Source organism: Leopardus geoffroyi, chromosome A1 (assembly GCF_018350155.1).
Source record: "Leopardus geoffroyi isolate Oge1 chromosome A1, O.geoffroyi_Oge1_pat1.0, whole genome shotgun sequence".
Lineage (NCBI taxonomy): Eukaryota > Metazoa > Chordata > Mammalia > Carnivora > Felidae > Leopardus > Leopardus geoffroyi.
This window is the reverse complement of record NC_059326.1, coordinates 180,368,405-180,394,307: the sequence shown is the minus strand read 5'-3', so window position 1 is coordinate 180,394,307 and position 25,903 is coordinate 180,368,405. Positions and strand designations below refer to the sequence as shown.

The following is a 25,903-nucleotide window of genomic DNA, read 5'->3' as shown; positions in this document are numbered from 1 at the left end:
TTTTAAGTTTTTATTTATTTCGAGAGAGAGAGAGAGAGAGAATGTGAGTGGTGGAGAGGCAGAGAGAAAATCCCAAACAGGCTCTATGCTAGCAGTGCATAACCTGACACAGGGTTCAAAATCACAAACTGTGAGAACATGACCTGAGCTGAAACCAAGAGTCAGACACTCAACCGACTAAGCCAGCAAGGCACCCCTCCATTTCTTTCTTAAACAGTCCTAAATCTACAGCTGGTAACGTAGTTTGCCACAAGATACAATGTGAAATTATCATTTAAAAATAAAAACTTTTTGTACAAATGTCCAAATCACAAAATTTTAAAATAAACTGAACATGTAGCTTTTTGTAGTGACAGAAAGATCTAACCACAACAATGGAAACAGTAAAGTCACAGATGTTTAGTCACTGTCGGGTTTCAGAGTGGCTTACTGACCGAACATGAATGCCAAGTTCCAAATATTCTAAATTCCAAAACATTACCTTGCATGCTTTTTCCTCTAAGTATTCACTCCTATTGTTCATATGTTCATGTCTTTAGATAAATAAAACTGAATTTTAAATATTTGAGCACAAAATTTGAAAACTAGAAGGAGAAATGTCCAGCACCTCTACTGCAAATTGTTCTTTATGAAGCAAAATTATGTTCTATAAAAACATACTAATACTTCTTTCTTCCTGTAATATACACAATTTTTAAACTCTTCCAAGTACATCCAGATTTACTGGTAATTTAAGGAGGTGAATATTTTCTCCAAGTCTACTTTGTAAACCATTAAGTAATGGTCTTGAGTATTCGCTGAACTACAGGACCTCCAAAATGTTGCTGCCAAAGTAAAAATCTGAAAAGATTTGTAACATTATAAAAAATGACTTCAAAATAGAGAACAAATTCCAAGGCAAAAGGACTTACAAATTTTGAAACTATAATGCCTCTATTACCAAAATGGTAAAACACTGATCTTTTTAGAATTCTGTAATACTGCCTCAGACTCCTACAGTTTCAAAACCATTCATATTTCAGATTTCCATCACATCTGTTTAGAATATGATTTGGCTGCTGTTCATAATAGATTAAAGTCTGTAGTTTTGATGGTCAGACCTAATTAAACAGAAATGACTCAGTTTGGGCCCAAGATAAATGTGGTACAGAAAGATCACAGACTTCTATCAATGCACGCAAAACATATTCTACTAGAAGAGTCCTGGGACTTCATTAAATGGACTTTCAAATAAGTAATTGAGCCTCCAATTAAAAAATATGAAACATTTTTAAATATAATGATTAACTTAAAAAATACAGGAAGTGCAATATCACCAATTATGTGCATTTTCTAGGATTCATTTTAAAATTCAGGCTAATATTTAACAATAGTATTCTAATTAAATTATACCATTTAAAAAAGCTTGTATGTCTGGGAAAAGATCACATAAACGTGCTTTTTTGGCCGGGGGAAATGCTGACAAAACTACAATAATGAAAAATTAATATTGCCTTAACATTTCTAAAATTACATAAAAATGATCATCTTTGATAGCCATTTCAATAAGTTTGATACAGAGTATGTTACTGTCCACTTACTAGTAACCAAAACACATAGAACACACTTATTCAGATTCAATTATTTTCAGGAGCTAAACATTTCTGAGACTTTAAGATTTGTGTTTGAGCATACAGTACTGCAATGTTGGCTACATAAAATAAATAGAAAATCTTCTCAGAGGAAGCTCAAGAATCAGAGGCTGTATTGCATTTAAGGATTTAACACTGGTTATATACAGAAGGGAAAGCATTTCAATTAGAAATACTTCACATGTTACCAAGCTCTCTTTTAATATGGCAACTTTCAGCAGCTTACCATTCTGACATTTAAAAATCAACAGCAGTAGTGCTACTCTGTTATCCTTTGGTTCCCAGTAATGATGCCTCTGGTTTTCAGTTCCTCTTGGATGACATTTATTAGCAGAGAGAAACCGGATGCTTTTTAGCTGAAATTTGGCAGCCCAAGAAGTGCACCAACTGCTCCAAAGTATCCCTGTAGAATTTAAAAACAATTATTAATGCAGTCTAGCTTTTAAATTAGCATACAATATTCATTGTTAGGAACAGATATTTATTATAATCTATTTAAGAACATCTATTTGGAAATCTACCAATTTGTGTTATCAGTTAATATCTGAAAATATGAAATATGTGCTTTTGAGAGAGAGCGAGAGCGAGCGCGCATGGGGAAAGAACTGAGACAGAGAATTTTAAGCAGGCTTCACGCCCCTGACTGGGGCTTGATCTCATGACGACTGGGGCTTGATCTCATGACGACTGGGGCTTGATCTCATGACGGTGAGATCATGATCTGAGCCATAATCAAGAGGCAGATGCTTAACCAACTGAGCCACCCAGGTACCCCTGAAATACCTATTTTTAAAGTATTGCTCTTAGACATTAAAAAGCTTCTCAGGTTATTGCTGCAACTCTGTACCCCTCTTGCCCCTTTTCCTCAAACGCAATTCCTTTTGTTCATGTGTCACCCTCACAGCATACAGCATGACATGCGGAGCCTGCACAGCAGGACACCATTCTCAACTACAGGGTGAGAGCAGGGACAATGAAACAGACACTTATAAGGGAAAACTCTGAATATGTGTTATTAAAATTATTAATATGTCCACTTGACCAGAAACAAAATAATTCAAAATAATTTACTTAACCCAAAATATTACATGAACTGATATTTTCAGATCAGAATAAATGGATGTAGTGAAAGAATAGGAAAAAAATCTTGAATAAACTCCAAAATTTTAACAGTGGTCACCTTTGGAGGTGGGGGTGAAGTTGTGATGGGAGGATTAAGAATTTTAAAAATTTTCACTGCTAAATTATATATTTTTGTGTTATTCACATTTAATATTTGTTATTTCAAGGGAGAAAAAAAACAAAAGAAAACAATTTAACAAAACAAATCCACTAAGTACACAAGCAATCCCAATATTTAAGGAGTTTATAAGATCTAATACTGCTCTCTCTTGGTCAGAAGAAGTGGGAAACTCCATCTTAATGGGGTGCCTGCATTAATGGGCCATGTAACCTTTATGAGGGTTATAGTAACCCCTATCTCCCCAATTCAAACTGAAGTGTGGGACTCAATATACTATTTAGTAAATCGCAGTTTTATACTTCTAAGTACACAGCAAGAAGCAATATATAAAACTTGCATATAAAAAAAGCATACTATTAAAATTCACAAAACATCATTTTCCTATCATACCTCATGTTCTAGAAACAATGCTTTCAGTTGACCTTTTGACCAATAATCCAGTGCATATGCCAAAAGTTTCATTGAGAGAGTATTGACACGTAAAAAGTTTCCGACAAAGACAACTCTGTTTATTTTCTAAAAGAAAAGAACAAATAAAATGACCTGAAATAAGAGCTATCAAGTACATTTTATAATACAGTAGGGTTTAGAAAATCTCCACTTAAAAATATAATTAGCCACTACCTTTTTTTAGTGTCTATTGAATTCCTGGTACATATATCTCCATAATCCTGAATATTTAAAATTTAGTTCAGGATATATCACTACACATTTGTCACAATCCATAGAATATATACCAAGAGTAAGCCAAAATGTAAACTATGGACTTTGGGTGATAGTGGGGTTCAAGAGTATATGTGGGAACTCTGTATTTTCCACTCAATTTTGTTGTGAAGTTAAAACTTGTCTAAAAAATATAGTCTATTTTAAAAAAGAAAAGTTCTCGAAAGACCCTAGTAAATGATTTTAGATGAGACTTGTTTTTGAAAATGGCCAATAAATAACCTATTAAGAAAGTAATTTGGAGAAATATTATTGAGATTAAAGGAGAGAAACCAAGGAAGAGTATTTTAAATGTGTTTAGAATTAAAACACTGTAAACTTGAGGCTTCCAGCATCTCCGGCCCTGCCTAACCCATCAAGTTACTCTCTGCTAAGATGCAACTCACTAATTTAGTTCCCTAGATACCTTGAAGGAAATCTTAGATGGAGGAACTAGTGTTTCAATCTCCAAAATGTTTTCTATTCTCACAATATATTGACTTCTGAGTATACATTTTTGCACACTGAGTTTGGATAGTGTAAGCTATGGCCTTAATTACTATTAAGTGGCCAGTGAAAATCTAGATAGATCTACAGGGCTAAGAAAAAAGGTCCCAGAATATTGTCTGTCCCCAAAAGTGAAATATTCCCCAAACCTGGGTTAAAACACCTGTTAGTGGCTCTTTCCACCAACTTACTAAACGGTTATTGAGACACTTAGAACTCTGGATTTTAACACAGAATAATATGCATGATTATCTTACCTCCTCTAAATATTTATCCAAGGGTCACATTTTCAATAAAGCCTTCCTTTAACAAGCAAACTACTCAGCAATCTGTCTTCTGCCATTCTCTTTATCTTGTTTGGTTTTCTTTTTGTAAAAAGTAGCATTTATTACCTAACATATACTAAAAAATTTACTCAATCACTAGACTAGATGGAAGCTCCACAAAGTCAGTGGTCTTTGTTTTTTTCACTAATATATCCCTAGTGCCTAGAAAAATACCTGGTACAAGGTACTCCACAATGAATAAATGAATGAACAAATGAAGGATTCCCTCAAAAAGCAAAATTTCCAATTCATTTAAAGTATTTGATATTTACAAAAATTAAATGGGCAAATACATCTATTACATGAAGGCAGAACTGTGTATTTACTCTCCTTCATATGAAAATAACCCAACAGTGAGGCAAATCTACGAGGTAAATCTATGCTTTTCCTAAGTATGTATCATTCAAATTGCATGTGAAGAACAAGTCTCAATGCCTTCATAGCCCTGTACAATGCTGCTTGATCCATATGCAACAAGGCAGCACTGTAAAGAAGCCAAAGGCAATAAGAAAACTTCCAAGCACTTTGCTAATCAAATGCAACATTAACAGCAAAAAAAAAAAACAAAAACCAAAAAAATCCAAAAAACAAAACCAAACCCTCTTTCAGTAGTCAAAAATGTCCTATGTTTGAAAAAAGAATTTTCTATCTTCAAGAGACTTAGGTGGTATATTTCTGGAAAAGCTTCTAGATAAATTTGAAATATAAATATCTATTTGTCCTCCTTCCAATTTGAATTATCTGCTATTTTCTTTTCTTTTTTTTAAACATTTTTTTTTTTATTTATTTTTCAGACAGAGAGAGACAGAGCATGAACGGGGGAGGGGCAGAGAGAGAGGGAGACACAGAATCCGAAGCAGGCTCCAGGCTCTGAGCCATCAGCCCAGAGCCCGACGCGGGGCTCGAACTCACGGACCGTGAGATCGTGACCTGAGCTGAAGTCGGCGCCCAACCGACTGCGCCACCCAGGCGCCCCAATCTGCTATTTTCTTTACAAATAACAATAAGTGGGTACACATGACATTTAGCTAATGAGCCTTGGGATTTAAGAGAGATGAGTAACCTCAATCCTAGAGACCTCCTTAAGGAAGATAAAGAAGCCCTGCTGTACATAAATAAAATTTCAATCCACATTTTCCATATAGTTAATTTTTTTTACCTCATTAACAGCACACATTCGTGCCACAGACCCAATGTTATTGGTGATAGTAACTAAAGTTGCTCTTGCTAGATCTTCTTTACTAACAGATTCTCGCTTCTCCTTATAAATCATATTCCCAAAACTGCAAAGAAATGAAAGACAAAATCAGTTCTGCTGATAATCAACATTTTTGGGAATTTATCTTACAGATAAATGTGGTATGTACAAAATAATGCATGTTAACAAGGTTACTGACTGACCCATTGAACTATACACAGCAAAATACTGGAAACCACCAAAACATCCAACAAACTTTGATAAACCCACACAATAAAATACCAAGAAGCTGTTAATAAGGGGGGGGGGGGGAGAGGGAGAGGAAAAGGGAAGGGGGAGAAAAGAAGGTGAGAAAGAGAGAGAAATGAAGGTAGGGTGGGAGGCCAGCAGATAGACTAGGATATCTTGCCTACTGAAGAGTATATACAGTATGCTGTATGGTAGTATACAAATATTACCTTTTGAAAGTTACCTTCTAAGTAAGGGGAGGATAAGGATATGTATTTACATTTGCATCAAGAAAAACTGAAAGGATGCACAAGAATAAAAATGGTTTCCTATAGGGTATATACCTGGGAGACTTCTTAATGTGTATCTAATTTTTAAACTACATGAATGTTCAAAACTTGGAACCTAAACTGGGTTAAGAGTAAGTAAGCCTCCTTACAACTTCCTAATATATTGCTTTCTAAAAACTAAATAGGCAACTTTCATTACAACATAAATATTAAAGTTACCTAGATGCTACAGCCCAACCTGGCAGACGAAATCTTTCATAATCTCCTCCATAAATATCACGGACCAGCTTGTCGGCTTGGGTGCTGTCACCTTTGGATGCCATTTCAAGAGCCTCTTCAAAACTTTCACAGCCAGTCAACAGACAGCATAAACCCAGAAAGGTACCTCCTCCAAGGCTAAAGAAAATAAAACTGGGTAAGTTACATTTATACACTGTATTCTTCTTCCAGAGTAAAAATAAGAGTATTCATATATTCAACAAACACAAAGAAAGAACATATTGCTAATGCCAAGTGCTGAAATATCAACATAATGAAGGTAAGAAAAATGCCTAGCAAAACCAAATTTGTCAGATGAAATAAACCAAAGGGAAAGATAATCACTTGGTGGAAGCATCATGAGGATGGAAGAGATATTTTATATCTTCTATTATCTTTACCAATTCCTTACACTTTGTAATTGCCAAAAAATAAATGCTTTTATGTGTGTGAAAAAACAGTTTAAATGTTAAAAATTACTATATGAATTAAAAGGAGAAAATTTGTAACTCTAAATGGTTTCCAGGAAATGATTTAGTGAAAGGTCTATTTACTTGGTCTGACAAGGCTGAAATCAATTCACTGTGATACATAAGCATTTAATGTGACCCAGAAATGAATATGGTGAGAAAATTTTTGTCAGTCTGGTCAATATGTTAATGCCAGAAATTTACTTGGTTCTGTTATTCTTTTGGATATGCTGATAAAATGAAATGTCTCTCTAACCCCTAAAATCAAAACCTTTGTTCCTCAGTTTCACCTCAATTTCTAACAGACTCTATTCCTGGTCACTGCTGGAATTTAGTTAACCAGACTTAATTTCTTTTAGAATTGACTGCAGTAGGTAATACTTCCCTGTAATTCTCTGGCATAGAGCATCACAATAGAGGTAGATTTTTAGCCACCATAGATATAAAATACTAATTTAAGGATCACTTAGGGGCGCCTGGCTGGCTCAGTCAGTAGAACATGTGACCCTCAGAGTTGTGAGTCTGAGCTCCATGAGGGGGGCAGTTTAATTAAAACGAACAAAAATATTAAGTATCACTTTAGTAAGAGCACTACTTTAAAATGGAAATGAGTATTTTTCATAAACCCCAAAATCTTTCTTCCTCAAATAAAAAGGAGTCTCTACCCTCCTTAAAAGCTGATAAAGTATATATCAGAATCATAAGGACAATTTAAAAATTTCATTTCACAATACTTCAGGCATTATAGAAAACACTGGGATATTTGGAACATTAATGTTATTCCATAAAGAGCTTATGTTCAATTCATCCTATAAGAATTATCATAATGTTGTCTAACACAACACTTAAATATGAATCTAATCCAATCAGCATGCAAGCTAACCAGTGTCAAGCATTGTCAAGCATTAGGCTTAAATATATCTATAAAATAGTGAAAGGAGAGAAGAATGCTTTGGAAAATAAAAAAGTCCCTGGAATCATTCCAGATAAAAATTCCCTCTTACAATTGTGGAAAGTTTAGTGCCAACTGTTGCTAAGCAAATATAAATAATGATTTCAGTTTGAGTCTTTACACACATACCTTATGAAACAAAATTATCTGTAACACTTTAACTTCTACTTACACATCTACCTTTTTTTTCTATTGCATAAATACACGTTAAAGGCTGGCATTAATATGAGTTCACAACTTCTGTGTATAAAACAACATGAATGCTGCAATAAGAACAAAAAGGTTACTACCTTGTCCCAGTTACTCGTTTATAGTTGTCTTTGGAATGGACTGCTAAAATACTGACTCCTGAACCAATGTTCACTATCAGCAGTGGATAGGGATCATCCAAGTTAAAAGGCATCTTTTGGCATCGCTCAGGTTCTGAGGCATTAGCAAAATAATAGCACTCTGCTTGTCCATTGAAACTGACAGAATCTATATACAGCAAGCCCTTTACAAGGCAGTCAAGTTCATCCAGTTTGTGCAGGTGGAGGTTTCCAATCTGTAAAAAAAAAAAACAAAAACAAAAACACACAAAAACACCCAAAAAGTTGTACAAAGTGAACAAGGGACAGTATTAAAAATATTTGACTCAAATGCACTGTATAATTTTCACATACTTTATAAAACTTCAAAATCATCTATACATTTCCGCTTGTTTTGTGTCAACATCTTAGTCCTATGATTCTCGGTGATGGTTGTATTACCTCTGGAGGTATTTGTGGGAATTTTCAGTTTTCACAAAGATAGAGAGGAGAAAAGAACCAAACTAACATTTAATAGGCAGGGACTTGTGATGTCAGATGAGTGGGGCAGTTGTGCAAATGAGTGGGGCACAACTCCAATGAGTGGGGCAGTTGTGCAAAACAAAGAAATATCCCATTCCTGCTCTATCTTTCACTGTTCTGACATTTTTGTAGGTAGCAGTAGGAAAATTTGTTTATAATTATCCATGCCTATGTAAACATAAAGTATTCTTTATATGGTTTTAATATATATATACTAAATTTGCTAGGAATGCAACCATTATATAAACTGAGGAAATACTGGACTTCCATATCAATCTGTTAGCATTTGTGGCTTTAGAATTTATGGTGAATGTATATCTAAGTGCCAGTATCTAACTATTTCATTATGCCTCTTTTATGTGATCCTACTAGAGAAATCTACCAATATATAAATAACTTCATTTCCTGTCTCTATATTATACTTTGAGTACTAGTTTGAAATTATTAAACTCACTTCAGGTTAGTAAAGAATGTTATAAAGTATTTGTAATAAAATCTCAGCTTAGAGATCACTTCCTCTGGGAAGCTTTCGTTATCCAGAACTTGTTAGGTACCACACCACTCTGGTGTTCCCGTGGCACTGTTTTTCACAGCAATAGCATTAATTATCAGACACGGTACTTTTACTTTTAAATCATTTGTGTGGTCTAGACTACTACATTCTTTCGGGGCTAAGACTGTGTCTTATTTCTAGCTGAGCCGTGTCTAGCATAATACCTGACATATACTACATGCTCAATTATTAGCTTAATAAATGATGGAGCATCAACAGAAAAGTTATTACAGAACTTCATCACTAGAAAATATTGATAGTGGCCAGGTGAAATGAAAGCTGGCATCAAGGACACTGCTTTTGGTAAGAATATTAAACACCAAATATCTCATGTCCAAGCAAACTGGTCTCAAATTTATGAAATTTATGTTCAAATTATTCAATAAATTGGAAACAAATCAGTATTATCCATCAAAATAAAAGAATTAATAAGATTTAGACTTTTAAACTATCCCAAAGTTTAAGGGGCTTATGTTATATGAGCCATGTAAGTGATCACTTATGTTCTATTAAGATTTTTCTTATATAAATTTAAGAAATTAAACAGTCCACTTGCATATTTTCACAGAAAACAAATTTCAGTAGCCCCAAATGCCAACTTTCTAATCTTTAATGGAAAGAACTAGAAGCTTGGCAAACCCCCACTAGCACATAAATCAATGCTTACATTTGCCATTTCCAAATGGCACTCTTTGAGACAAGACCATGGTAATGTTGACAGATAAAATCAGGAAAAGGAGGTAATAGGGACTTTCATTCAGATGTCTACTAGTCAAAAGACACTGGCTTCAGCTGTTTTTCTTTGGGGGAGGGGGATGGCCCTAGGAGAGAGGGCTATATGAGTAATAACAAAGAGCAATGCAAACACAGGACAGTAATAGTGAAAATAATTCAAACCCCACTTATATCTGGCTTCGTACACTACCAAATTCACTGAAATTTCTTCTCATTGTAGCTTTGTAACAGTCCCTCAACCTAGCAGGTTTTACCAAACATTATGTACAATAAGGCCAAATCTGGGTGATTTTTTACTCAGTCTATAAAGGTGTTTAAGTGCCCGAAAAGAAGGGTGCCTAGGTTGCTCAGTTGGTTAAATGTCTTACTCTTGATTTTGGCTCAGGTCATGGTCTCAAGGTTATGAGATGGAGCCCCATGTTGGGCTCTACGTTGAGAGTGGAGCCTGCTTGAGACTGTCTCCCTCTACCCCCTCCCACCCCACCCCCCACCGCCAAAACCGTGTCCCAGATGAAAAGCTTGTCATGAATATAAACTTCCTCTGTATCCAAGCAGGGGCAACTAATCTAAGAAACATGTAAGATGGAAGGAAACCTAGACTCATGTTTTAAAAATTAAAGAGAATGGGTATCAATGTTTGGCTTTAAGTAACAGATACCTACTGTGCGGAAATCTTCTTCAAACTTGTAAGCACCACCTCCTGTAGCACATAGCACCGTGTGTAATGTTGAGAAGTTTTTATCTCTTCCCATTTGGATAAAAGTAGGCAGGTCATGGGTTGGAAATCTGATAAAGTGCAAGTTCCCTCTTCGGCCAAAAAGTGTTAAATCCTTCAGTTCAAGGTGTACATCCCGAATACCAGTGGATCCATATGCTACATTAGAAGTCAAATATTTCCGGATACTTTTTAAGCTCTCAACCTCTTCTTGTTCTTCCTCTGCTGTGATATCAATAGGTTCAAAATAGGAGAGCTTTACTAGAGTCCCCCCAATGTCCATGCCAAACCATGGGAAAGCTGTGGATTAAAAAAAGTAATAACTTTACCTACATTGGTTTTAGAAACACAAATTAGTTAGAAACTAGTTAATTAGCCACAAATTTCGCTTACTCTGAATCATGCAGTCAGTAATATTTTTGGGGTAAGATGCGTCTTCTATGTGCAACTCAACTTTTTCCATTTGAAGCATTACTTTGTATATTTTCTAAAACTCTGTAACATAGGATGCTTAGAGCTGGTCCAGGGCCTTTTAATTCCTGGTCAGGTAGGCATTCCTTTTCATTTATTAAATACTTACCATATGCCGCAGGGGATCAGGAAAAATTTGGAACAATTCTGTTTTAATAAATAGGTCACCACCTAGGACTTGATAATGTTTCTAGTAACATTTTAACATAGTAAAATTGGCCTATAATTACTTCAAGTAACCCAAGGTAAAAGTACCTCCTTAAAAAGAAATCTTATTCTTTCTCATTAAGCATTAGGTTTCTTTGGTACATCTGGTTAATAAAATTAGCTGTTAATAATATTGAAGATAAGTCTACCTGGGGCATATGTGGGCAGCCAGTTCTATCATTTGGGTAGATAAGTTGGGACTTGGTGCTCTTTCACTAACTGGACTATATGACTTTAGAAAAGCCATTAACTTCTCTGAATCCAAGTTTCTTTAAGGTCTGTTTCTATTCTCTGTATTCATCTCTATTCATCTCTTAAACAAGATGATACTCAAAATAATTTAATACTTAAATACATACATTACAAAATGCCTCAGAATAAAATATGTAACAGGTTTTTATGTATAAGTTGTCAAAGACGACTAGTTCCCTCTAAAATTCTGTTTCTTAAATATTAGCGTTTTTGTTATGTGTGACTATTAGAAACCAGGAACATACAATTCAGCAAGATAGGATTCTATATATTTCTCCATTACAGAATTTTACATTTACTGAAATTAATATTAAATATGAGGAAGTTTAATTCTTATCTTTTTCTGGAGAAAGAGCTCACTTTTCTTTCTTTCCTTTTCTTTCTTTCTAGCCTGTTTTTGTATTGGAAACCTAAGTTGCAGATATAGGTCTACATTAAAGACAATCTTAAAATAGAAACTTCTTTAAAAAAAATTGTAAAATGATGTTAAGACCATAATCTGGGTGGCAGTAAGACCCCAAAGAGGCATTATGCTTTTATGCCTATGTTTTTATAAATAACTAAGATGTAGTAAAAGAAACAGGCTAAAGTTTCTCAATTTTTCAATCCCTACTAGGAAGTAGCAATACTAACAGTTACAAAGGGGATATTCACAGCAACTGTTTGTCTTAAAAGAAAACAATACAGAGTAGCTTTACTGATCCAATAAATCAGAGATGCCTTCAGAATTTTCCCAAACTGTTGAACAGATATGCAGTTAGGACACTTTTCAATGGATATTAGATAAGACATAGGAATGCTTCTGAGATTATATAACCAAAATGATTGATTTGATTGATGCTTGATTCTAGATTTCATGGGGGTGGGTGTGCAAATCATTGCTGCTATGTAAAGTATATTTTGGGATAGAAAAGTTTCTACAAGGTGAGTTTTATTGAGCTAAAAACTTTTATTTTCCAAAGTTCAAAATACTTTAAAAATTGTTTAAGTTTATAGTTTTTCTTTCTATGCCTTTGTCAGGTGTCAAAATATACAAATAAAAATGTTACTTCCACGCAAACTATAACGCTGAAACATTACCAAGTTCAAAGTTCATTTTATTTTTATTTTTAGTCAGAAGTCCCTGCCTACTCCCAGGCTTATAAATAAGTGAACACTGCCATTCTTGAAAGAAAAAAAAAAAAAAACAATTAACACTTATGTGAAGAACTTTTAATTCTTACATGAAACCATAATTTTTAAAAGAACCTTACTTACTGCCTAGGAAGATATTTGAAGTTTACAGATAAAAATACTGGGGAGGAAGAAACTTTCTACTTTTCTAAACCTGTGTGGTTAGCACTAAGGTTTTTGACCCCAAAGGGCAGTGGCCAATTCCAAAACACGGAACTGTGGAATAGGCAACAGAAAGGCTCACAGAATTAAATCCTGTTTGTGAATGAAACAGGATTGGGTGCAAGAAAGTGTTAACCAGTTCTTTCTCAGAGACAGAAAATGACTGTTTAGGTGTAATTATCATTAAAATGATAACGAAAAACAAAAACCTTTCACTTCTTCTTCTTTTAAAAGGCTTTTCTTGATCTATTTGCATGAAACAACCAAACTTGTCCTATCTGAAAAGGAAAACTCCACACAGAAAGTAAAAAACATTTGTAAACAAAGCTGTTTTATTATTACAGTATACCAAATCCCTTATTTCTTTTAAATTACATTAATTGCTGAAGAATATAAAATATGTATGACCTAACAACCATCAACAACAACAAATTTATGAAACAGAGTACTACCATTCAATTTTATCTTTTTAAGTAGGCTTCAAGCCCAGCACGGAGCCCAGGGAGATCAAGACCTGAGCTGAGGTCAAAAGTCAGAAGCTTAGCTAACTGAGCTTTCCAGGCACACCTACCATTCAATTTTAAATCTTTGTGTAACCACTTTTGTACACTAAAGAAACAGAAGGTTCTTCCAAATACCTCAGATTAAGTTGGAAGAACTATGTAATTTCTTTAAGGGTTATTGCCTAGAGGTAGGCTTTTAAAATTATGAATGCAAAAAGCTCAAGATTCATCTCACATCTAGCCTAGGAGATGTCTGTTCTCAAAGGAAGGGTAACTAGATTGTAAATGATGAGTTTCTCACTCATCATCATGTGCAATCTAGAACATAACATGTTCCCTCTATTTCTTAGTAAATCTCACTTATGGTAATTCTCTTCTTAAAATCAGGAAGGTAGATACTGAAAGAGAACTCAGCCTTGCCACTGACAAAAAAAAAAAAAAAAACAAAACCTGGTAACAGCCACCTTTGGTATTAGTGAGCCTTTCAACTCAGCAGAATTCTGGAATTCATTTCCTTATGTGGGCAGGTGGGGAGGATCACATTCAAAAAGTATGGAGAAGGCAATAAGAACACAGAAAACACAAGTTCTTCTTCTTCTTCTTCTTTTTTTTTAAAGATTTTATTTTTTAAGTAATCTCTACACCTAACATGGGGTTGGAACTCACAACCCAGAGATCAAGAACTGCATGCTCTAACAACTGATCCAGCCAGGCGTGCACCACAGAAAACACAAATCCTTAATTATGACCCACTCCTATCATTTAGTAAGTGGTCAAATAACCGATCTTTACATTGTTCAGTACATAAAAAAAAAACAAAACAAAACATTTTCTCACTGACCAAAATAGGAGGGGAAAGGATCATGGAGCTCAAACTTTATTTGCAATGAAAGCATGAAGCAAATATAAGGTTATTAAGTACAACCACAGGTCCACTAATAGCTTATGAGGTAATAAAAATATCAGTTTTCTAAAAAGTCAGGCAAGTATCTATACCTATAGCTTTGTTGCTTTTAGCCAAGGGATAGGTTAAAAGTAGGTCACCAGTGCATGAGCAGCCTACTTACTGCATATAAGCTAAATATTTTTTTATTCTTTGAGAATTAAACTCTCCACTGCCAAGGTAAAAAAAGAAAATGAACCAAAACACACATTTAAAAAACAAAGCACACACTCCATAAATACAAATACGTACTTTGATGATGGCAAATATGCATTGCCTTCCCCAGACTTTCCTAGAATCTCCTGTGATTTACTTGGACTTCAAAAAAATAATAGTTCCTAGTCTATTTCTCAGCCAAGCCTAAAAGAGCTGCCATTAGTTCCCTGTAAGTAACAAAAATATCCAGGACTACCATAAGCATAAAGTGCTACCAAGAATTATCTTCCTTACCAGGGTGGATCATGAATGAAGAAACCTGCATGTCCAGTCACCTTTTGAAATGATTAAACAGCAGGAGACATCTAGCCACAGGGCAAACTGTTAATTTCTAGTAAGTTGTGTTATGTGACTTTGGTGTCTTGCTAGGCATTGTAAAGGGGTGGGGGAGAAGCATTATCAAACCATTTAATTGCTATTGGCCCCATGCAGATTTCAGCCCAAAGGGATCCTATGCCAAATTAGGATTTAATTATTCTTTAGCAGAAAGAGAAACCAAATGATGAAAATGTTCAAGACATTAGATTATTTTAAGAAACAAAATTCTAAAATGGGAATGTGCACTGGTAAACTCCAAGTATGCTTCAACTTCTTGGATAAAAAAGACATTTTGCTCTTCCCAATAATCACTCCAAATAAAAATGCTGGTGTTTCAAAATAGACTAAGAAAATAATCACCTTCACACCTTCAGTGTCACAATTCCTTAGAAAAGCATCACATAAGATTTTTTTTTTCCTTTAGTAAATTAGGTACATCTAATGGAATGTTAGAAACTATCATATTAAATTGTACCTTATTATCTACTGGAAGTGAGAATTGTTAAACAATGATTCAATTTACAAACAGGCCAAACTACACATATATGCCATATACTTCTCTCTGATCTTGACAAAAGCTTCAGGTTGGGTTAGCAAAGCAGAGATTCAAAAACCTTTATCTCATCAAATAAAAAAAATTTATCTTTTACTGTCCCCTTGTTAATCAGGCTTCATGTCACAAAGGTAAGCAAAACAAAGACTGAATATATCTTAAGAGATCAGTCCAGGTCAGTCCAGGTAGAGAGGAACCCGTGATTGGCTTTTTAACATCTAATACTTAAGCAGTGTGAAAAACATAAGGCAAAGCAAGCAAACATTGCCATTTTACAGGTTTTCATAGAAAACTAGAAAAATTTTCACTAGAAAAATTTGTCATGAGGTTCATGTTTGACTTCATCCTTCCCTTGGAGTTGAATTAACACTAACCTTATACAACTAGAGGACGAAACGGATTCTTTTTCTCACTTTCTGGTTAAATACATGCATTTGGTTTCTAACCCTGTAATATATTAGTGTTGTATCTAAAAGCAATGTTTTCTAACCCTTAGGTGAATGTAAGAGTGTGAAGCTAAAGCCACTTGTTTAATGCTGCAATGCATGTAAAGAGTGCCTTACACATAGCAAGTGCTCACTTAGTTTATAATTATAAAAAAAAAACCCTATACAAGTACTCAAAAACAACACAAATACATCTTTCCCTAATCAGAGTGGTTTAAAACGTCAGAAATGATACTTTCTAGTTCTATATATTTATAGCTCATAATTGAAATACTTCCCCCACACAAAAACAAGATGTTCTTTACTTTCCCAGTGAAGAACTGAGGAAGCAGCAAAGTCACCTTTTACATATAAGAAACGGGAAATGTCACTTTAGACTTCTAAATCCGATTAACTGACTAGTGTTTCAGCATGACTCTTTCAGCACTGTCCCCTAAGCAGTAATAAGCAACTTCTAAAAAACAGGTGCTCCTTTCTCAACTTAGTTTATTTCATAAACCTTTACGTATTATCTTTGCTGAAGCACCTTTGACAGAGGCAGCATTCATACCTGATTACAAGGGTGCCCAAATCTAACAAATCACATCAGCATCATGGCAAAAAGAAAATACCCTAAGAGTTAGAATATGAGCTTGTCAAAGTTCAACTCATTTTACCAAATGGAACTTCTAAGACAAGCAGGGAAAATGTATGTGTTAAAGGAACATGTCCAAGTGTTCGACGTTACTGCATCTGTTCAAGGTTAGTTTAATTCAGCAAATGTAAAGAAAATTAAAACTGGTTCTCTATTAACTGTCATTTAAACCTTCCCATCACTATTCTATAGACCCCTTGACTAAGTACTCTTTAAAGATCACAAGAAATCATCGATAAAATACACATTTTCTTCAGCAGGCAGATAAAATCACCACGTCAGAAAGGTTTGTGTTTAAGTATTTAGACTAAACTATGCCCTATGGGTGCAGAAAAAAGGACATTGGACTAGGAGTTCACTTAGGGCCCTGAGCCTCATTAGCAGAGTTGGTTGGCATAGCCTTGGAAAAGTTACTCTGGGGCTAAATAAATTCAATTTCCTCACCAGTAACATTAAGAATGAATTATCTCACGTTTAAGTAACAATCCATAGTTTTCAGAGTGCTGCAGTAAGTTGCCTCTCCCTTGAGGTAACAAGAACCCTGATGGGCCAGAAGGGAAGGTGTCAGTGCTCCGTTTTATCACTTGAGACACTAAAAACTGTGAACTATCAACACAACTCTAAGAAATAAGCATGCATCCCCACATTCCTAGTTGCTCTGGGAGAATGTACTTAGTATGAAATCACAATGAATGATTAAGCTATTTACAGGAGTAAAGGTTTTTAAAAGGCTAAAAATAAAAGGAAGCAAATGAAAGTTGATACGCTCGTTTAAAACATGGGAAAGAATGTTTCATTAAAAAGTTCGTACATATATACTGGCGTAGAAAAATCTGAGTATTCACCAAAATATTAATAGTGGTTAGCCCTGAGCGGCGGGAATACCTATGATTTTCATCCTTTTATGTCTCTTTTTCCAAGCAAACACGATCTAGCTGTTATTCTAAACAAAAACAAGCCAAAGCAATTACCCGCTGGTAGGTTACAGGCATGTTTTAAAAAGGCTTTAATTGTAACAGTGGTGACAACTCCCAGGAACACACCAGGATTTCAAGGACACATGCTGGAAGCTCAGAAATCAGTAAAAAAAAAAAAAAAGGGGGGGGCGGTAAATGCCCCTGCGCAAGTGACACCCATTTTCAACCTGACTTCAGAGCCAGCTGGGGGAGCGGACTGATAGCTCCCGTCTGGTCTGGCAAAACCCGAATCAAAAATTCCCCCAAGTGCCTTCCAGATCTCGAGAAGGAAGTGGGAGGAAAGGGCCAGGAGGCGGCAGGCGTTCGTCACGCGCTCACAGGGGAATGAAGAGGGAGCCTCGACCCCGATGCTGAAATGGTCCTTCCGCCCCCCCATCCCGTGCCAGGCGCCTGCGAGGGCCGACGGGCCGGGAACAACGCCGCTCCGCTAAGGCGCTTCTACACGGGGCCCAAAGTGCTCTCCCAACCCGGGGGGCCCAAGCCCCCATCTTACAGGGTTTCTTGGCATCCTTGATCTTCATGGCGTCTGCCTAAGGAACCAAAGGCAGCCTCGGGTCCGGAGCACGGGGAGTAGTGGAGTCGACTCCGGAGGTGTCTCGGCCGCGCGGGAAGGCCCGGCCGGTTCCTCCCCTCAGGCCGGGCGGGGCGGGCCTGGGGCGGGGCGGCGGCGCCTAAGGCGAGGCCCGGCCCAGGGGGCGGCCTCCCCACCCCCTCGAGGGTGTGCCGGGACCGAGCGAGCTGGGGAAGGCCTCCGGCCTCGCCGCTCCGGGGCCCCCCCGCAGCCGCTCCAAACAAAAGGCCCCGGTCCCCCGAGCCGCCGCCGCCGCCGCCGCCGCACTGAGAAATAGCCCGCCCAGGCCGAGCGCCCACGTGACGCCAGCCCCTCCTCTCTCCGCCGGCTGCTGGGGATGGTAGTTCTCCGGGTCGCGATGCCCCGGTCTCTGGCTGCAGCTTTCCAGTTGGACTACGAAGCCCAGGCTGCATCGCAGTCCCTCCTCTGAGGCCCCTCCGCTTCCGAAGGTCGCCTCAGCGTGGTCCCAGAGAGAAGGGGCGGGGCCTTAATCACGCCAGCGAGGAGGCGACCAATGGTGGCTGAGTTGGGCGGGCTCCGGAAGTCTGGGGCTCAGGCTTCACCCCGCGGCTGGAAAAGAAGGGGAAGGGTACTGTGTCTGAGCAGGTACTGTCATGGCTGTTCTGTAAGTCGCAGCCTTCCCCCGGAGGTAGAAAACCTGGTCATTGGGCGGTGGAAAGCACTAAGCACAGGGCTGTAGAGCCGCTCTTTAGGCAGACCGTTGAATGCATTTGTAAATTAAAGTCATTCACAACGGGACCCTCTGGCTTAAGAGACACCTCAAATGTTATGGGGTTGGAATACTAATAATAGCAATAAAAATAATAATTAATATTTATGGAATGCGTACCATGTCCTAGGCACTCTGCTAAGCACTTTTTGTGGAATTATTTAGTTCGATTGAGCAACCTTGTAAACTGCCTACAATTATTTTATTATCTACCATTTTGAAGATGGGGTGGGACCTGAGGAGTTAAATAAATTGGGAAACACGTGCTCTTTGCCACAGTTCCGTGGTCCCTTCAGGGGCCCTGCAGTCCAGCTTCCTCTTTCCAAAGGGGGAAATTTCCAGAGAAGAAAATTAGATTTTCCAGTTCTCACAGCAAAGCCAGAGACCCCTTTCTCAATGCCCCCTATTTTCTGAGTCTTCTAGCTGGAACAGGAAGGGATGGCATTGAGCATCTTTTCCTGGCCTCCCCTCCACCTCTGTCTGCCAGTAAGCTGACCAGGAATTCAGTGACTTTGGCAACAGATGGTCTAAGAGTTGGCAATGGATGATTGAGCTTTATTGCCCCTCTCTTATGGAGGATGAGACAAGGATTGTAAATATGGACAGGAAGGGACACAAACTGCCAGGGAGCAAGTACTGAGAGCTTACTTTTAAAATTTTAATTTAGGGGTGCCTGGGTGGCTCAGTTGGTTGAGTATCCCACTCTTGATTTCGGCTCAGGTCATGTTCCCTGGGTCCTGGAATCAGGTCCTAGTGTCGCTTTGCTATGGAGCCTGCTTATGATTCTCTCTCTCTCTCTCTCTCTCTCTCTGTCTGTCTCTCTCTCTCTGTCTCTCCCGCCCCCCCCTCGTGCCTTTTCTCTCTCTCAAATAAGAATAAATAAATAATTTAATTTAATTTAATTTAATTTAAATGTATCCTCACAACCACCCTTTGAAATATAATGATTAAGAACTGCAGACTTGAATGTACATCTTGGTCCTATACCTTGGCAATAAATTTGGGCAAATTACTTCATCTGTCTGAGTCTCATTGGAAATAATGATGTCTATGTTCCTTGGGGTTGGATTAGATGAGGGTTAGATGAAAGAAGGGATATAAAGTAGTTAACTCACTGCCTGTCATATGGGTAGTGATCTGTAAGCGATGACTACATCTATGATTGCTGTTGTTATCCTTATCGTAAACACGAAGAAAGATTATCTACACTGTTTGCCTAAAGTAATTATTTGGGATTGGACCAAGTTTAATTGGTACTTTGTGGTTCCTTATTTTTTGTTATTTTGACCCCAGTTTTCACATTTGTCGTTTAGAAATATAATTTTATTTATATTTTTTATAGAAACATTTTTCTGAGCTCCCCGATATCTGACCTGATCTCTGAACCATGAGTGGTAGACTTAACCTTCTTTTCCTCTTTTTTCCCTCTTGTCATTCCATCCCATATGGAGCTGTAGATATTCTTAAATGGTCCTGTTTGCCCACAATTTTATTGGGTGAGAATTATGATTTCTGATCAGACATGGCTTCAAAGAGTGTTTAGTATCTAATATGATTCACCCGCTGGTTTTGTAAAAATGTACATACCCTGTTCTCTACCAGCATATATCTTTCCGTTATTTCCTGCTTTTTTTTGACAGCATCAGCTTGGGAGTCAGAAGGGAAGTGATATGTGTGTCTTGTGATAGGCTGGCCAAGGACCAAGAGGAAGGAGAGCTAAAATGAGAAGCCATAAGAATTTGGGTGAGTTTTGGACACAAGCTTTTGCTAGTTTCTGTGGCCACAGAGACGAGTGTACACGTGGATGACTTAGTTCAATTTAGCTAAGTTAGGCTTACACTGGTGATGCTGTGTCCCAGAAAACTACTGAACTTTGAACAGTGAGAATTCTAGTCTCAGCTCAGCAATGGAATTTCTTCTTCTTTTTAAAAAAAATTTTTTTTAACATTTATTCATTTTTTGAGAGAGAAAGAGACACAGCATTAGTGGGGGAGGGGCAGAGAGAGAGGGAGACATAGAATCTGATTTTTTAACGATTATTCATTTTTTGAGAGAGAAAGAGACAAAGCATGAGTGGGGGAGAGGCAGAGAGAGAGGGAGGCATAGAATCTGATGCAAGCTCCAGGCTCTGAACTAACAGCACAGAGCCCAACGTGTGGCTCGAACTCACGGGCTGTGAGATCATGACCTGAGCCGAAGTCGGACGCTCAACCAACTGAGCCACCCAAGCACCCCGATCAGCCACTGAATTTCAGTGTGGTCCTGGGAAAGTCCTGTTTCCTCTCTAGGTTTCAGATTACCCATCTTTAAAATGAAACAATTGAGGTTTCTTCTGTCTCTGATTTTTAAGGTTCACTAAAATATGTCTCTTTTTCAGGAACATTATGAGATGTGTTCAACTGCATTTTCCTTTAAGTTTTTTTCCAGTGGTATTGAAACTGACAGGTTATCCTGCTTCGGTTTTTGGCCAGAAACTTTCTTCTGCATCCCCTATTGACTATCAGCCCCATCCCTCCCTCCAGTACTGTTTGCGTAACTGCATTTTCTCTCTTCTCTATCATGTCCTAAAAACCCCTCCCAGCAGGGTGAGTGTGAGAGTTGGGAAGAGTATCTAAAGGGGCCAAGAGACTGTGTTCCTGTTTTAATATTTATAGCTTATCACACACAATAAATTCACCCTATCTTGCGGAGGAATAGAGGAGAATGGACACATCCTCATTTTGCTTTTGCTGAGTGTGTGTCAATGGAGATAGGTGGTAGATCGTACATAATGATGCTGATGAGGTCTCCTGGCATAAAGTAAACACACACACATACACCTTGGCTTCAAAGCCCAGGCCAAGCTTGTAACAGTGGATTCTATCTCTAATTAGATGGTCAAGAACATGCTCCAGTCAGACCTTGGCTCCACAAATTCAAACCAGCATCTCACTGTGGGAGGGCGTCATTACTATAAGCATCACCAGCATCACCATCATGATAGTGGAAACACAATTTTATCCAGCAAATGTTAACTGAGATTTAACTATGTTCTAGGCACTGGAATACGTGCTAGGAGAAGAGAGAAGTGAAAAAGAGAGAAATAATAATCAAGTTAACAAATCAGTGAACAAGAATAGGCTGTGGTGAGTGATGTGAAGGCAATAATCAGGTGGATGTGTGAGGGCAGAGAAGGAGGGCTCTATTTTAGTTTGGATGGTCAGGGAAGGCTTCTCCAAGGAGGTAGTGTATGAACTGGAATCCTTGCAGATTTCTGGGGAAAACAGAGGTGTGACTGGCACTGGAGGTAGGTTTGGCTTGAGGAACAGAGCAGAGTATGGGCAGTAAAGAGTAAAGTGGAGTAAAGTGATTGGAGGTACAGTTGGAGAGGTGAGCATGCTGGACCTTGAGGACCCCTGGAAATTTTCAAGTGGGAGATTGACATGATCTGTGATTTTAGAAAGCCACTCTGGCTACAATGTGGAGAATGGATGGATTGGAGAGGTTCCGTGACTTGGAAATGGAAAGGCTCCTCCCTCGCCCTCCTGGCCCACATGCAAGCAGTCAACATGTCTAAGGGGCTCCGGGAACACTCTGGGAAGTGTGTGAGAACTTGAATCAGTGTGGTGGCAGCAGAGAGGGAGAGAAGTTCTGGGATGAGAACTTCATTTAACAACTGCTTACTGAGCTCCTACAGTGTGCCAGTTAACATTCTAGGTTTTGGGGGTATGGTTAAGAACAGGACAAAGTCCTGCCCTCCTGGAGTCTACATTTCAAAGGGGACCTAGATAGTAAACAAGTAGACTCTTGTCTCATTGGTTAACCATAATATTTTAGAAAGTATAAATGGTATGAAGATAAAGCGGGACAGGGATCAGGAGTGATAGGGCTGTTTGAGATAGAGAGCTAGCGAAGTGGATTAGGGGAAGGAAAGGGAGGTAAGAGGACAGGTTTTAGGGTGTGGTAGTGTCACTTGCCAAGGAGCATGGGGAATAAGTAAGTGGGAAGTCAAGGGTTCTGCCTTGGCCTTGTTGGTCCTCCAGGATCTTCCTCTCCTGAAATTGGGGATGCAGTCCATGTTTTGTCATAGTGGTCAGCATGTTTGAACACTTGGTGGTTTGTGTCATGGAGGCTCCCAGCTGGGGTGTCACATACCTGTGCCCTGCCCAGGGATGAGTTCCCTTGGACATTCCTTGTGGGGACAGGGAAGATCCTCTGGAGCTCCATTCGGACCATTGAGCCCTGCTTCCTGGCACTTTAACCTAACAAGTCCAGATATGATCTCATCATCCTCCTCCCCCTCTTCTCCTGCCTTCTCACTTTCCTAAAGGCCCTGTCTCAGCTGGTGGTGCCAGCATCCATCCATTTGCCAACACAGAAATCTGGGAGTCATCCTGGACTCTTCTTGCCCTTCCCAGCCCACATCTGACCAGTCACTAAGTCCTCTCGCTGCTGTCTTCATGTCTGTTACTTCTATCCAACCTCACCACTCTCATCTGAGTACCAGCCTCCACATCTCCCATGTCTACTCTTAAAGGCTCTTCCTGCCTCTTGACTGGCTTTTTTCCATCTACCTTCCTTACTGATGCCAGAGTGAGTTTTCTCAAAAGCGAACTGGACCGTATCATTTCCAGGGCTTAGAACCATGGCTCTCCCCCAGTGTTGTCTTCAGGATGAAATCCAGCCCCTTAGCCTGAGATATAAGACACATTATGATTGGCTGGTGTAAACTTCTTTAGCTGCTTCCCTTGTATTTGTGCACCCTCATTATATATGCTTTGATAAGATAAAAGCTGCTTCTAGCAAACGGAGTACATTGTACTGCCTGATGCTGTCACCCCTTTTGCATGTGGAAGACTCTCTTCTTGAGTTCCAATTGAGCACCTATTCATACTTTAAAACCCAGCCCAGAAATCCCCACCTCCTCTGGAAAGACTTCTTTTCCTTCATGCTACTTCTGGTCCCAGCACAAGCTTCTCCTTGCCATTCTTTGCATAGTAATATAATGATGCCTTTACTTACCAAATGAACTCTTTCAAGGCTAGGACCGTGACTTATTCTTTTTGGTATCCCCAAGCTTAGCATGGGGGCTAACCCAGAATAGTGGCTCACAAATAAATAAATTGGATGAGTTTGGGTCCAAGACCTTCAAATGCAACCTGGAAATTCTCAGCCTTCTAGAAACTTCTAAGAACCAGTAAGTATTGGCAACGAAGGCAGTTTAGCAGGAGTGAATCATTGTCCTTTATGGGGTTAATACTGAAGAGAGTATGACCTGGGAGCCATCCTGTACTTCCTAACATTGTGTTTAATCAAGGGCACCTCTAATTACAGCTGGGCCTCTTCCTGGGCCTAGGACACCTGTAAGACTGTATTTATCAAGGCTTTGACCAGGTTAGAGTAGAGTTTAATGGTAAAAGCTAGGCATCACAATTAGGCAGAATTAGATTTTGATCTTTGGTTGGTTGTGCAACTTTGGAGTGGTAATTTTACTTCTTTATGTCTTGGTCTCCTCATCTATAAAATGAGGATTAAAAAGGCTCCCATGCCTTTGTAAAGATGAAATGACTTCCTGCATCTGAAGTGCTTAACATAGTACCTATCATATGGGAGCAAAAGTGTGGCCTTACTGGGAACTATTAGAGAAACAAAGCATTCATGCTGATATTTGAGCCTCAGTGTAAATGTCCCTTCTCTTACTAGCGCGCTCAAGCTGACTACATTAAGGGTGTCTGTTGACCTTGTAAAATGTGAGTACTTTGTTCATAGCATTCATCATGAGACTATTTATGTTACATTTAGTCTGATGTCCTCATTCAGCTTAGAAAGCTCCTAGAAGGCAAGGACTCTGGTCTTTAATCCTCAACTCTTAACACAGTTACTGGCCCATAGAAAGCTCTCACTGACTATTTGAATGAATGTAAAAACCTTCCTTACTGGCATGCTATGTTGGCATGGGGTATTTGTGTGTGTGTGTGTGTGTGTGTGTGTTTGTGTGTGTGTGTGTGTGTGTGTGTGTGTGTAGGGGGTGTTATTTGGTGAGATTAGCATGGTAGAAAGCCCATACTGATGGAGAATGGGGGCAGACTCTGGTTAGCAAGCTCTGTACCAATGAAACAAGACACTAAGCACATAAGGACAGGCCCTTCATCATAGGATATTTAAGGCTGTCACTGCCTTAGGCTATGAGGCCAGTGTGTATGATAAGAATAGTTTGCATAGTTGTACTTTGGAAATCAGGGCTCTGACAGAGTTTAACCAACTACCCGTCAAGAATAGCTAGCTTGTAGGAACTTAGAACCTTATGAACATTCCAAAACTGGGAATAATCCACAAAAAATTATTTTTTTACTTACTTTGAAAAGCAGGATTAAGAAAACCCCACCCACCTTTTCACTATTCTCTGTATCTACAAGACAAATTATCAGACCCTTCCTGTGCACAAGCCCACAGATAGGAGGATAAAGGAGTCAGGAACAAACCGTGTGCTTCACACGAAGTCACTGCATGAGGGATAAGGAAGAGTGAAGAGTGTAATGTGGTGGCCAGACTAGATGCCATTCAAACTGTGGCCCGCAGGGCAGTGCTGACCCCTGCCTGGGATTAGCTCCCAGTGGGGTAGGGAGCTTGCAGCAAAATGTACATCAATTGCCTCACTGACTGACACACTGTTTTTAGTTCAGTTGATACTCTTTTCCTAGCAAGATATACTCCATGAAGGTGGCATTTCACTGTTTTACATGTTGGCCCAGTTTGTCACTATCTTAGGCTTGGACCAGTAACAAGTAGTTCACAGGCCTAGAGCATGGACTTTGAAGTCGGTCAGACTTGGCTGTACTACTTAAGCAAGTCCTCTAAGTTATCTGAGCTTTAGATTCCAAATCTGGAAAATGGAGAGTTATTCTTGACCAACAACATTTTAAGCACATACTAGATTCTAGGAACTATTCTACAAGCTGAGGCTATTGCAGTGACCTTGGCTGATAGGATTCCTGCTTTCAAGGGGCCTGCAGATAAAGAAGTGAGATAATTCCAGTTTACAATACATGCTATGAGAAAGTCAACTAACTCTTTAATGTGTAAAAGATTGGTTGATTAGGGAATGGTTGACTTCCATTTAAGTTTGAGAA

General features: G+C 38.5%; 1 protein-coding gene and 1 long non-coding RNA gene across 10 annotated transcripts in view; one reads left to right on the top strand and one right to left on the bottom strand.

Moving 5' to 3' along the window:
• Positions 1-1,727: 1,727 nt before the first annotated feature.
• On the bottom strand, positions 1,728-18,327 carry PANK3 (pantothenate kinase 3). Of its 3 annotated transcripts, none has more exons than XM_045502168.1 (7): positions 17,987-18,327; positions 10,586-10,938; positions 8,096-8,349; positions 6,345-6,521; positions 5,569-5,692; positions 3,265-3,390; positions 1,728-2,034 (listed from the first exon to the last, which is right to left on the bottom strand). In XM_045502168.1, exons 1-7 carry the CDS (start codon positions 18,012-18,014, stop codon positions 1,984-1,986), a joined length of 1,113 nt encoding a protein of 370 aa, XP_045358124.1. In that variant the 5' UTR covers positions 18,015-18,327; the 3' UTR covers positions 1,728-1,983. The 3 variants fall into 3 exon arrangements, with proteins under 3 accessions (XP_045358124.1, XP_045358131.1, XP_045358140.1); XM_045502175.1 differs by lacking the exon at positions 17,987-18,327 and adding an exon at positions 17,488-17,591; XM_045502184.1 differs by lacking the exon at positions 17,987-18,327 and adding an exon at positions 9,856-10,009 and having other exon boundaries at positions 10,586-10,698.
• Positions 18,328-18,517: 190 nt separating this feature from the next.
• LOC123610942 overlaps positions 18,518-25,903 on the top strand; it is a 40,657-nt gene continuing 33,271 nt past the window's right edge. For 6 of the 7 annotated variants that reach the window (XR_006718349.1, XR_006718358.1, XR_006718357.1 and 3 more), the window contains exons 1-2: positions 18,518-18,670; positions 20,435-20,537. This is a non-coding gene — a long non-coding RNA (uncharacterized LOC123610942). Of the gene's footprint in view, positions 18,671-20,434; positions 20,538-24,476; positions 24,524-25,903 lie in introns of all 7 variants that reach the window. The other variant, XR_006718354.1, reaches the window with a different exon arrangement.